This window comes from Chiloscyllium plagiosum, chromosome 26 (assembly GCF_004010195.1).
Source record: "Chiloscyllium plagiosum isolate BGI_BamShark_2017 chromosome 26, ASM401019v2, whole genome shotgun sequence".
Taxonomy (NCBI): domain Eukaryota; kingdom Metazoa; phylum Chordata; class Chondrichthyes; order Orectolobiformes; family Hemiscylliidae; genus Chiloscyllium; species Chiloscyllium plagiosum.
In genome coordinates, this window is record NC_057735.1 from 38,559,292 (window position 1) to 38,571,624 (window position 12,333).

The 12,333-nt window shown below is 42.5% G+C and overlaps 1 protein-coding gene across 12 annotated transcripts in view; it reads right to left on the minus strand.

Annotated features, from left to right (window-relative positions):
• The window catches only part of LOC122563265 (ankyrin repeat and SAM domain-containing protein 1A-like), a 355,050-nt gene that overhangs the window by 112,932 nt on the left and 229,785 nt on the right, over positions 1-12,333 (minus strand). For 7 of the 12 annotated variants that reach the window (XR_006315548.1, XM_043716916.1, XM_043716914.1 and 4 more), the window contains 2 exons: positions 1,341-1,394; positions 925-997 (listed from right to left, as the gene is read on the minus strand). Coding sequence is in view for 11 of the 12 variants with exons in the window: in XM_043716916.1 (XP_043572851.1) it covers positions 925-997; positions 1,341-1,394 (127 nt within the window). In the remaining variant the exon portion in view is untranslated. The remainder of the gene's footprint in view (positions 1-924; positions 998-1,340; positions 1,395-12,333) is intronic. The other 5 variants (XM_043716918.1, XM_043716919.1, XM_043716911.1 and 2 more) reach the window with 2 other exon arrangements.

The window sequence follows — 12,333 nt, forward strand, 5'->3', positions numbered from 1 at the left end:
GGGGGAGGGGGACGAACAGGGAGCGGGGAGGGGGGACTATTGCATTAATATGGAACAGAATATTCATTTCGTTCCAAATAAACTGCATACACTTCCACATCAGAAGATTGAACTGAGCTTATATTTGGCAAATTAAAATCATGTATATTTAATGTTTTTCTTTTGGCCGTCGTTGTTTGGACTCCAATGACCATATAATGTAAAGATGAACTCAATACTTCTGTCACACATCTTTGGGATGAAGTACAGGATTCTAGGGGTTTTTTTTCTACTGGCACTGCTTCGGAACCCTAGACTCACCAATGACAAGCTGGTAATCTTAAAGCCAGTAAAGGTGCATTTAAGGTTATTAAAAATCCTTTCCATTCCCCAATAGCAACACAAAATTCTTTCAAGTTATTATTTTATCACAAAACCTCACATTTCTTGTTCCAAATCTGTAGTTATGGATACCCTTCTTATTCAGTAGGATAAGAGTTAAACACAAGCTCAAAGATAAATAATCTCAGCAATCGTTTCTAACTTTTGTTTCTTGGTTGAGTAGAGATTTACATTCAATCATAGCTTTTCAACTTATGTTCTAGAATGATGTATTTTGGATTAAAAATGAACTTTCCACAAGCTTTATATCGACTCTCAAATCAAGATAAAGCCTGTTTGTATTGCACCAAATCTCCCTACAGGATCTAAATGTTTTGTTCAGTACTGTTATGGCCACAGGCACATTCAGTTGTTTCTTTACAAAATGTCAGCTATTTTAAACCAGCAATGTGATTTTTTTTTCTTTAATCATGAAGCATATTCACTAGTTACCTTACAAGATATCTAATTTGGTTTTAAAGACAACCAGTATAACATAAAATGATTTCTATGCAAATTTCAATTTATTCATCCATATAGATAACATGTTTCTAAACTGATTACCTGAAGCATTCTGTCGTTCTTTTCTGAAGTCACTGTCAATCCCTGCACCAATGGAACTCATTATTTTTTCAATCTAGGAAAAAAAAAGGAACGGTTAGGATACTGATTGTTTGACAACGGTGCATCTCTTTGCTAATTTTGGTTCTTCCAAGTGAACACCAACATCAAGCGCAAGCCAAATTTAAGCAAGTCACGGCACCAGTTAAAGCCCAATTCAACCTTACTGATAGATTTGCTTCAACAGACCACCATTGAAAAAAAACACACATGCACATTCACGAATGATAGAAACGGATGCAGACGAGTCTAGCAGCAAGTGTTGATTAGCATTGACAGGCATATCGTTTCCTTGTTTACAAAGGTTCAAAATCCCTCACACCATTCTACAAGTAAATTCACATTAAAGAAAATCTTACACTGCACACAGACTTAGATCTGTGAGGATTAGATACTGGAAGTACAGGTTTCTGCTGTGAGAGATGAAATAAATGCACTGTAATGAAGTAAACCACAATCACAGAAGACAAGTTATCATATTACAAATATAACCTTGACTTCATAATCTAACTCATTTATCACACATCTTCGTTCTCCACAAATAAGCTGTGAACAGGAAAAATGCTATCTGCAAGGTCAAATATTAAGCTGCTGAATTCAAAGATTAACTAGCAAATCCAAGTGTGAATAAAGGACATTTGCATATCACACCAGTTCTCTCAGTGAGTATCAGACACTTTCAAGATGACATTTCTCAATTTGACATTCTATACACATAAACCATTGGAGACTCAATATTTTACTCTGCACAAGCACCAATTCTTAATAGGTTGGTTTAGGTTGTTTTAACTCATTTTGAGAACCAACAACACAAAATTTATCCGCATATGCTGAAATGAAGAAAATTCAGGCAATCACAAAAAAGAATGATTAAGCTTGAATCATCAAAAATCTATATTACTTGACTTCACAGTGGTTAAAAAAAAAGACATAACGGAGGGGGAAAATGATTACAGAGACTGATTAAATGATTAAGAACTCTGCCAGAATGACAACTGTAATTATATTTTAATAAACACACCAAACAAACATTCTCAGCATACTTCTGTATGAATAAATAGATATTAGTTACAAGAAAAAGAAATCTGTACTGTAATTCATACTTTTTATGAAATAAATTGGTGATACTCTATTTTCTAACATTCATGGTATGTCTTTATATCGTCTTATATAATGCACTTGAGACTTTGTTTTGTTAATGGCGTTCCAATCAGAAAGGAACGTGGCCTATCATCATCTGTGAGAAATAAACTCAACTCAGTATACTCAAGATTATTCGTGTTACAAAGACAAAGGTTCAAAACAGCTAGGTATAATTTATTTTATGTGAAGGCCCAGGTTCGATTCCAGCCTTGGGCAACTGTCTGTGTGGAGTTTGCACATTCTCCCAATGCATGCATGGGTTTCCTCCGGGTGCTCCGGTTTCCTCCCACAGTCACAAAGATGTGCAGGTCAGGTGAATTGGCCATGCTAAATTGCCCATTGTGTTAGGTGCATTAGTCAGAGTGAAATGGGTCTGGGTGAGTCCCTCCTCGGAGGGTCGGTGTGGACTGTTTGGGCCGAAGGGCCTGTTTCCACACTGTAGGGAATCTAGTCTAATCTAATCTAAACCAAGCGCTAATCTTAATTCAGTTAAAATTTCTCAAAAATCTTTGATATCCCAGACTCAGTCAGTCGATTCTTCAGCAAAGGTTGAGAAAACACTGTAAATAATCAACAAAAGCAAACTAAGCACACTGATCTTTATAGAACAGGGTAAAGCAAAGCAAAATCATGTAACTTGGTAAGATCTGCTTCATTCTTCGACAATAATGATCTTGTTCTAAAACATGTTATAATACTGCAGATAGGTATTATCTCAGTTTTATGCAATCTTTTACCACAATGTGAATTCATTTCAAAGCAAATTTATAGCGCAGCTAACATGCAATGCCCACCTCACATTTCATTACCCAAAAGAAACTACCATACTGCAGGGACCAATAGGTTGGTTGGTAATATCCCTGAAGAGGACTTTATTGAAAGTCTTCTGAAGATTCAAGTAAACCATTTCCACATATCAACTCTGTTAGTTATATGCTCTCAAAATGTCAGTAACATTGTCAAGTATGATACCCTTACATAAATACTTGCTGACTATCCAATCCTTCGCTTTGACTGTTTTCCAAGTGCTTTACTATTAAATCTTTTATAATGGACTCTAGCATTTTCACTGCTACCAATGTCAGGCTACCCAGTCTGAATTTTCCCTACTACTGAAGTCTGGTCATAAAAATGGCCACAAGACAGGTAACCTTCCTTTATTTTAGTTAAGGAGGTACTTTAGGAGGTTGCCTAAGAAATAGTGGTCATCTTTCAAGATTCTGGAACAGTTCCTACAGATTGGAGCGTAGCTTTTGCAACCCCACTATTTAAAAAAGATCAAGAGAAAATAAGTTAGGGCAGTTTGCCAGACTTTAGTAGTAGGGAAATTTCAGACCGGGTAGCCTGTCATTGGTAGCAGTGAAAATGCTAGAGTCCATAATAAAAGATTTAATAGTAAAGCACTTAGAAAACAGTCAAAGCGAAGGATTGGATAGTCAGCAAGTATTTATGTAAGGGTATCATACTTGACAAAGCTACTGACATTTTGAGAGCATATAACTAACAGAGTTGATATGTGGAAATGGTTTACTTGAATCTACAGAAGACTTTCAATAAAGTTCCACATAAGGGATCAGCACCTAAAATTCAAGTGCATGGAATGGAAATGGTATATTGACATGGATACAGAACTGAATGGTAGACAGGAAACAAAGAAGGGATAAACAATTCATTTCCCTTGGGTATTATAGGAATCAATGGTTCGTCTCCAACTATTTACAATACATATTAAAGATTGTGGTGAGGAAACTAAATGGAATATCTCCAAGTTTGCAGATGACACAAAGTGTGGTGAGAAGGTGAATGATGGTGAGTTCAAGTAGAGGAGCAGGGATGTCTTGCTGCAATATTACAGTTGCTGAAAATGTGTTGCTGGAAAAGCGCAGCAGGTCAGGCAGCATCCAAGGAACAGGATGCAGAGATGCTGCAGTCATTTGGACAGGTTCACTGAGTGGGCAAAATGCATGGCAGATGAAATAGAAAATGGATAAATGTGAGATTTTTCTTCAAACACCATTAAATATAGTTGTGCCCAATCCAACAAATCCTGTAACTGATTTCCAAGTGCTCTGCTATCTCTCAGAGTTGGGTGTCCTTGTACACCAATCTCTAAAAGTAAGCACGCAATGGCACAGTGAAGCACTGTGTTTCCTGATGAAGGGCTTATGCCTAAAACATTGATTCTCCTACTCCTCGGATGCTGTTTGACCTGCTGTGCTTTCCCAGCAACACACTCTCGACTCTGATCTCCAGTATCTCTAGTCCTCACTTTCTCCACAGTGAAGCACACAAGCTATAGTGCCAGAATTCAAGTAGAGGAGCAGGGATGTCTTTCTGCAATATTACAGTTGCTGAAAATGTGTTGCTGGAAAAGCGCAGCAGGTCAGGCAGCATCCAAGGAACAGGAGAATCGATGTTTCGGGCATAAGCCCTTCTTCAGGAATGAGGAAAGTGTGTCCAGCAGGCTAAAAAGGTAGGGAGGAGGGACTTGGGGGAGGGGCGTTGGAAATGCGATAGGTGGAAGGAGGTCAAGGTGAGGGTGATAGGCCGGAGTGGGATGGGGGCGGAGAGGTCAGGAAGAAGATTGCAGGTTAGGAAGGCGGTGCTGAGTTCGAGGGATTTGACTGAGACGAGGTGGGGGGAGGGGAAATGAGGAAACTGGAGAAATCTGAGTTCATCCCTTGTGGTTGGAGGGTTCCTAGGCGGAAGATAAGGCGCTCTTCCTCCAACCGTCATTCCTACATGTCCTTGGTGGAGTGGGAGGGGGAGTTGAAGTGTTGAGCAACGGGGTGGTTGGGTTGGTTTGTCCGGGTGTCCCAAAGGTGTTCTCTGAAACGTTCCGCAAGTAGGCGGCCTGTCTCCCCAATTTAGAGGAGGCCACATCGGGTGCAGCGGATGCAATAAATGATGTGTGTGTGGAGGTGCAGGTGAATTTGTGGTGGATATGGAAGTATCCCTTGGGGCCTTGGAGGGGTTACGAAGAGGCAGGCATAGCTGGGGCCCATGCGGGTGCCCATGGCTACTCCTTTGGTTTGGAGGAAGTGGGAGGATTGGAAAGAGAAGTTGTTCAGGGTGAGGGCCAGTTCAGTCAGTCGAAGGAGGGTTACGAAGAGGCAGGCATAGCTGGGGCCCATGCGGGTGCCCATGGCTACTCCTTTGGTTTGGAGGAAGTGGGAGGATTGGAAAGAGAAGTTGTTCAGGGTGAGGGCCAGTTCAGTCAGTCGAAGGAGGGTTACGAAGAGGCAGGCATAGCTGGGGCCTATGTGGGTGCCCATGGCTACTCCTTTGGTTTGGAGGAAGTGGGAGGATTGGAAAGAGAAGTTGTTCAGGGTGAGGGCCAGTTCAGTCAGTCGAAGGAGGGTTACGAAGAGGCAGGCATAGCTGGGGCCTATGTGGGTGCCCATGGCTACTCCTTTGGTTTGGAGGAAGTGGGAGGTTTGGAAAGGGAAGTTGTTCAGGGTGAGGACCAGTTCAGTCAGTCGAAGGAGGGTTACGAAGAGGCAGGCATAGCTGGGGCCCATGCAGGTGCCCATGGCTACTCTTTTGGTTTGGAGGAAGTGGGAGGATTGGAAAGAGAAGTTGTTCAGGGTGAGGACCAGTTCAGTCAGTCGAAGGAGGGTGTCAGTGGAAGGGTACTGGTTGGTACGGCGGGAAAGGAAGAAGCGGAGGGCTTTGAGTTCTTCGTGATGAGGGATGGAGGTGTACAGGGACTGGATGAACATGGTGAAGATAAGGCGTTGGGGACCAGGGAAGCGAAAATCGTGGAGGTGGTAGAGGGCGTGGGTGGTGTCCCGAACGTAGGTGGGGAGTTCTTGGACTAAGGGGATAGGACTGTGTCGAGGTATGCAGAGATGAGTTTGGTGGGGCAGGAGCAGGCTGAGGCAATGGGTCGGCCGGGGCAGTCAGGTTTGTGGATTTTGGGCAGGAGGTAGAAACGGGCGGTGTGGGGTTGTATGACTATGAGGTTGGAGGCGGTGGATGGGAGATCCCCTGAGGTGATGAGGTTATGGATGGTCTGGGAGATGGTTTGCTGGTGGGAGGTGGGGTCATTGTCAAGGGGGCAGTAGGGGGAGGTGTCCGCGTACTGGCGTTTAGCCTCAGCGGTGTAAAGGTCGGTGCGCCAAACTACTACCGCGCCTCCCTTGTCTGCCGGTTTGATAGTGAGGTTGGGGTAGGAACGGAGGGAGTGGAGGGCTGCACGTTCCGAGGGTGAGAGGTTGGAGTGGGTGAGAGGGGTGGAGATGTTGAGGCGGTTAATGTCGCGGCGGCAGTTGGCTATGAAGAGATCGAGGGCAGGTAAGAGGCCAGCACGGGGTGTCCAGGTGGATGGGGTGTGTTGGAGGTGGGAGAAGGGGTCGTCAGAGGGTGGGCGAGAATCTTGGTTGAAGAAGTAGGCACGGAGACGAAGGTGGTGGAAGAATTGTTTGACGTCACGCCACGTGTTGAACTCGTAAATCCGAGCGCGTAGGGAAATGAAGGTGAGGCCTCTGCTGAGGACTGATCTTTCATCCTCAGAGAGGGGTAGTTCTGGAGGGTTGGTGAAAACACGGCAGGGCTGGGAGCTAGGACCTGGTGTGGGGCTGGAGCTGGTTGTAGGGGCGGGGACGGAAATCGGCGTAGGGGCGGAGACAATGGGTCGGCCGGGGCAGTCAGGTTTGTCCATTTCTATTTCGGGTGACCGAATCAACACAGACATTTACTCTTAACCGACCGACTCCCACAGCTATTTAAACTACACCTCCTCCCACCCTGCCCCCTGTAAAAACACCATCCCATATTCCCAATTCCTTCGTCTCCGCCGCATCTGCTCCCAGGAGGACCAGTTCCAAAACCGTAAAACCCAGATGGCCTCCTTCTTCAAAGACCGCAATTTCCCCCCAGACGTGGTCGACGATGCCCACCACCTCATCTCCTCCACTTCCCGCTACTCCGCCCTTGAGCCCCGCCCCTCCAACCGCCACCAGGACAGAACCCCACTGGTCCTCACCTACCATAAGGTCACCCTTCAACATCCTACACACCAGTGAAAAAAGTCCCAGCTGACACAGCCTCTCCTTATAAGTCAAACCCTCCATCCTGGGCAACATCCTGGTAAATCCTTTTTGAACTATATCCAATTTAATAATATCCTTCCTATAGCAGGGCAATTGGAACCGTACACAGTACCCCAAAAGTGGCCTTATTAATGTCCTGTACAACCTCAACCTGACATCCCAACGCCTCATCTTCTGCCTGGGAACCCTCCAACCACAAGGGACAAACTCGGATTTCTCCAGTTTCCTCATTTCCCCTCCCCCCACCCTGTCTCACTCAAATCCCTCGAACTCAGCACTGCCTTCCTAACCTGCAATCTTCTTCCTGACCTCTCCGCCCCACCCCACTCCGGCCTATCACCCTCACCTTGACCTCCTTCCACCTATCGCATTTCCAACGTCCATCCCCCAAGTCCCTCCTCCTTACCTTTTATCTTAGCCTGCTGGACACACTTTCCTCATTCCTGTTCCTTAGATGCTGCCTGACCTGCTGCGCTTTTTCAGCAACACATTTTCAGCTCTGATCTCCAGCATCTGCAGTCCTCACTTTCTCCTGCAATATTACAGTGCCTTGATGACGACACCTGGAGTACTGCGTACCGTTTTGGTTTCCTTATGAGAGGAAAGATGGTCTGGCTGTGAAGTGGGTGCCACAAAGGTTTACCAGACTGATTCCTGGGATGGCAGGGCTGACATGCGAAGAATGACTGGATTGGTTAGGACTGTTTTCACTGGAGTTTGAAAAATGGGGAAGATTCTTACAGAAACCTACAAAATTCGAAATGGACTAGACAGGGTATACATAGGAAGAAAGTTCCCAATGGCTGGCGAGTCCAGAACCAGGGGTCACAGTTTACAGATACCAGGGAGGCCATTCAAGTCTAAGGAGAAATTTCACCCAGTCAGCTGAGAGACTGTGGAATTCTCTACCACGAAAGTACAGTCATTGAGTCATAGAGATGTACAGCACAGAAAGAGACCGTCCATATGGACCAGATATCCCAACCTAATTGTGTTTTAGCCTCAACAACTAAATGTTTTTAAGAAAGGTATGCAAGTGTATGGGTGCACTGCTGGAATATGACACTGAGTTGGATGATAAGCCATATTAATATTGAACAGTAGAGCAGGCTTGAAGGACCAAATGGCCTACTTCTGCTTCTATTTTCTATGGTTAATCCACAAAGTAATCTGATTCAGAAGATGGAGATATCTGCAGAGATGACAAAACATCATGGTCAGATTGAAACAAACAGTTAAGTCTGTAATTCCTTCTCCACATGCAAAGTTTATACAGATAATACAAACCGCATTTCTGATGCCAAACCATGGAATGCCCTACGCTTGCTCCTCTGTGTGCTAAACTGCAAAGTTGAGCAGTGCCAAATATATTGACCACCCATTTAGAAGTTCTCTGCTTGGTCATTAGTTTTGTATTGGGTTTTTCAGAGTGCATTGGGTGCACTTGGTTCAGATAGGAAATAGATCCTTTTCATTTATTATCAGCCCAATAACTGCCACCACAGTTTAGAGGTTTTCAACATAAGAAATAAATTAAATTTCTACTGTGTGAAATATGAAAGATTTGCTTCAGGGTCTATGAGAGTTCATTGACTCTTTCAGTGACCCACATGTTAAACAAGACTATTACTCATCAAAAGGTCTGCGTTATAAACCTAACCATCATCTATACAGGAAGCCAGTAGCGCATAGTTCCTCTTAGAAGCTGTAAAAGCCAAACTGATGTTGGAAATGAATAGGATGTAAGCCCACTGGGCACTGTTCATAAAAGATGGTAAATTGCCACAGACTTTGTAAAATCCATTTTCTAGAAGAAAATTGATAGTGGATTTTGAAACAAGTCCTTGCAGTGAATAGAATATTAACGTGAAAACATTCCTGAGTAACCTGCCTAGAATTACCCACCACCCATACAGTGAAATTGCAAAGCCAGTTAATGTTAAAATTCCTTTCTGCAGTGATTACAGTTTTGGTAGGTCCTAAAATATTTTTTTTTTAAAATGGGATTTCCTGACCATTTCTGTGGACACGTTATTTATGAAGAGTAGAGATTACACAGTATTAGGAATGCTTTAACAATTCTATCCTGAATGTAGCCACAATCTTGCATTCGGGGGATCACAATCCAACTGGTGTTATGCTATAGGATTATACGATACACACTCAGTTAGGCTGGTGGTTCCTCAGCATTTTTTTTGAAAACCTTCTATCGATAACATAAATGCCAAACATGGACAAGGTGAAAATAAATTAGTGATGCCCAACCACGTGCAGTATCCTAGGTACAAATTCAGTTCTATGGCTGGATTTCTGTGGCCTAAAACAGAGAGGATCCCACGGAGCATTGGAAGAGGTGTTACAACTCTAACTACAGGTGAGCACTTCTCAATAAAGAAAAAGATGTAGAGCAGCAAACGACTGAAACAATCCACTCACAATTTGTATATAGGATATAAAATTTGAAACATAAAATATTATAAAATTCAATTTGATGTTAATAGAAATTTTGTATTATTCTGGACAAAGGGATGCTCTGACTCAGTGGGGTATTTTAAAAAAACGGAACTCTGACAGTTTTTGCAAATTCTGGTGGGAAAAGTAAGCACAACAGCGTTGTGATGTTGGTCCTTGCCACTAATGGAACAAACCGATTTTGGAATTTTTTTCCATAAATAGATCAACTTTGCATGTGAATATTCTATGGATAAAATGTGGAAAAAGAAGAAACAGACTCAAGTTTCAAAATCCACTCTAAAGGAGATTGAGGTATAATGTGTGGGCCAGTGAAGATATTTGGATTCTCTTTCCTCTTCACCTCCCTTGAAATACACTTTAAGCTTAGCTCTTATTTTAGAATGTTTCTTTAAGGAAGGACAGCAGATACATGAGAAGATCACCATCTGCAAGGTCCCCTCAAAGGCACTCACCATTCTGACTTGGAAATGTATCACCATTCCAAGTACTGCTGGGTCAAATCCTGGAATTCCTCCCCCACCACACACACACAAACACATACACACACAACACACGCACACAATTTTGGTCTATCCACAACACATGGACTGCAGAGGTTCGAGAAGGCAGCTCACCACCATCTCCTTATGGGCAACTAGAAATAAGCAATAAATGCTGGCCCAACCAGCAACACACATATCCCATGAATGAATTTTTTTAAAAAATTAAGTTGTTTCAGCCATGACAGGAAAAGGAGCAGACAATGTGAGGAGGGTGGTGGAAAAGTGGAAGAAGAATAAGAGGGAGGAAGAGAAGGGAACAAAAGGCCATAATGGAAGCAATTAGCTCACTCAAGTGGGCATTCTTTACACCAGCCTAGATAGGATGTTTTGCCATTCCAGTCTGGAAACAAACACACACCGTTCCTATAGTCCTCACATTCACATCATTGCTCTTTCCATCAGAGATAATCAAGTATAGTCAGCAGTGGAACCCCCTTATATGGTGCTCCCTCCTTGGGAGGCCAATTGCATCAGCTAAGCAAGCATACAGCAGGAACTTAACATGGAATCGCTGAATGGTAGAATGACACATTGGGTTTCACATTCACTGTTTTAGTCATGGTGGGCATTTAAGTCAAATAACAATAAACCTGATGAAGGAGTGGCACTCTGAAAGTTAGTGCTTACAAATAAACCTGTTGGATATAACCTGGTGCTATGTGATTTTTAACAACAAACCTTGAACATTTTTGTTCAGATTCCATTTTCAAAGGAACTGCATCAAAATACAATAATTCTAGAACTTAACCATTTTATAATTTTAAAAAGAGTGGCTGATAAATATCAGGCTTCAAACAGAACACCTTTATTAAAGGAGGCCAACACATGATTAGAGCACGCACTTACAAATGTGTGTAAATAAAACATTTTTACTTGTAAATGAAAAATTTGCACTGCATGAAATTAACAAATGTAACCATCTGCACTAGAACTGTATCTAGGATCCAGATTGCCCAATGAGGAACAGGCAGTGGTTTTGAAAACTATCAAAATGTGTGCTATAACACGTCAGGAATATTAGTAGGAAAGTAAATTATACCTAAACATACAGTATCTTAATTTTTTTAAACTGGCATGCAAAACTTAATTCAACAGAAACACCAACTGAGATTCGATAATTTCAAATTTAAAAACTATGTTCTCAGCTAGTGTTATAAAATATTATCCGCACTACTGAAAGGTATGTAACTTGTCCATGAGAATTCACCAAGTGACTCAACTAGAATAAATGCAAGACAGTCGGAAGAGCCTTTGTTTAAAAGAAAGCAGAGAGGAAGCTGAGGCTCTGGATTTCATTTGGGTTAAGGGACTGAACCAGAGACACAGTCAACATTTTTAAGAGAGCTCCAACCACACCTCTGGAGCAGTTGGGATTTGAATCTAGGCCTCCAAGCTTAAAGGAAGGGAATCCTCCATTGCACCACAAGAACCCAAGTGCAAATATTTAATGATTATGTCAATAGGGAGTTGATGTAAAGGAAGATAAAGAAACATGGAAACAGAACAGGCAAATTAGATTATAGCAGCTAGCATGTACAGGGCAGATATCAACATGGGCTAGCGAGGGTGAACAATTTGACCAAGAGAGTTAGCCAACAGGTTGACAGAAAATCCATGGAAAATCTACGAGAGAAATGCTATTCAAGTAACGATCTATTTGTAAAGCAGAAAGTGGGGTGCCCCGGAGCAACAACGAGACCCGAAACCAAATAAAAATTCCAAATGTGAAGTACACTTCAAGTTTAATTGACAATATTGAAAAGAAACTATGAGAAAAACTGAAAAATGTACTGGGTGAGGAAGGAGGGAATCAGAAGGTTTTAAGAAATATGCAAAAGTTTGAGTACAATGGCAGGTAACACTGCTGAAAATGAAAGAAGCATTTGAACCATGGGGGGGGGGGGGGGGGGGGGGGGGAGGGAGATATCAATTCAATATTTTCACATTTTCTTTAATGGAATTCTCTTGAAGTTAGCTGTTCTTAAGAAGAATATGGAACAACTATTTGAACTAAGCCCAGAAGTGACAAAATAACCATCTCCCAATTCTGCATCATCGTTCATGCCCACATTATCCCCAAAAGTGCTATACTGTACTATCAGAAGATAACGTTTTTCACAAGAGACTTAAAAAAAATT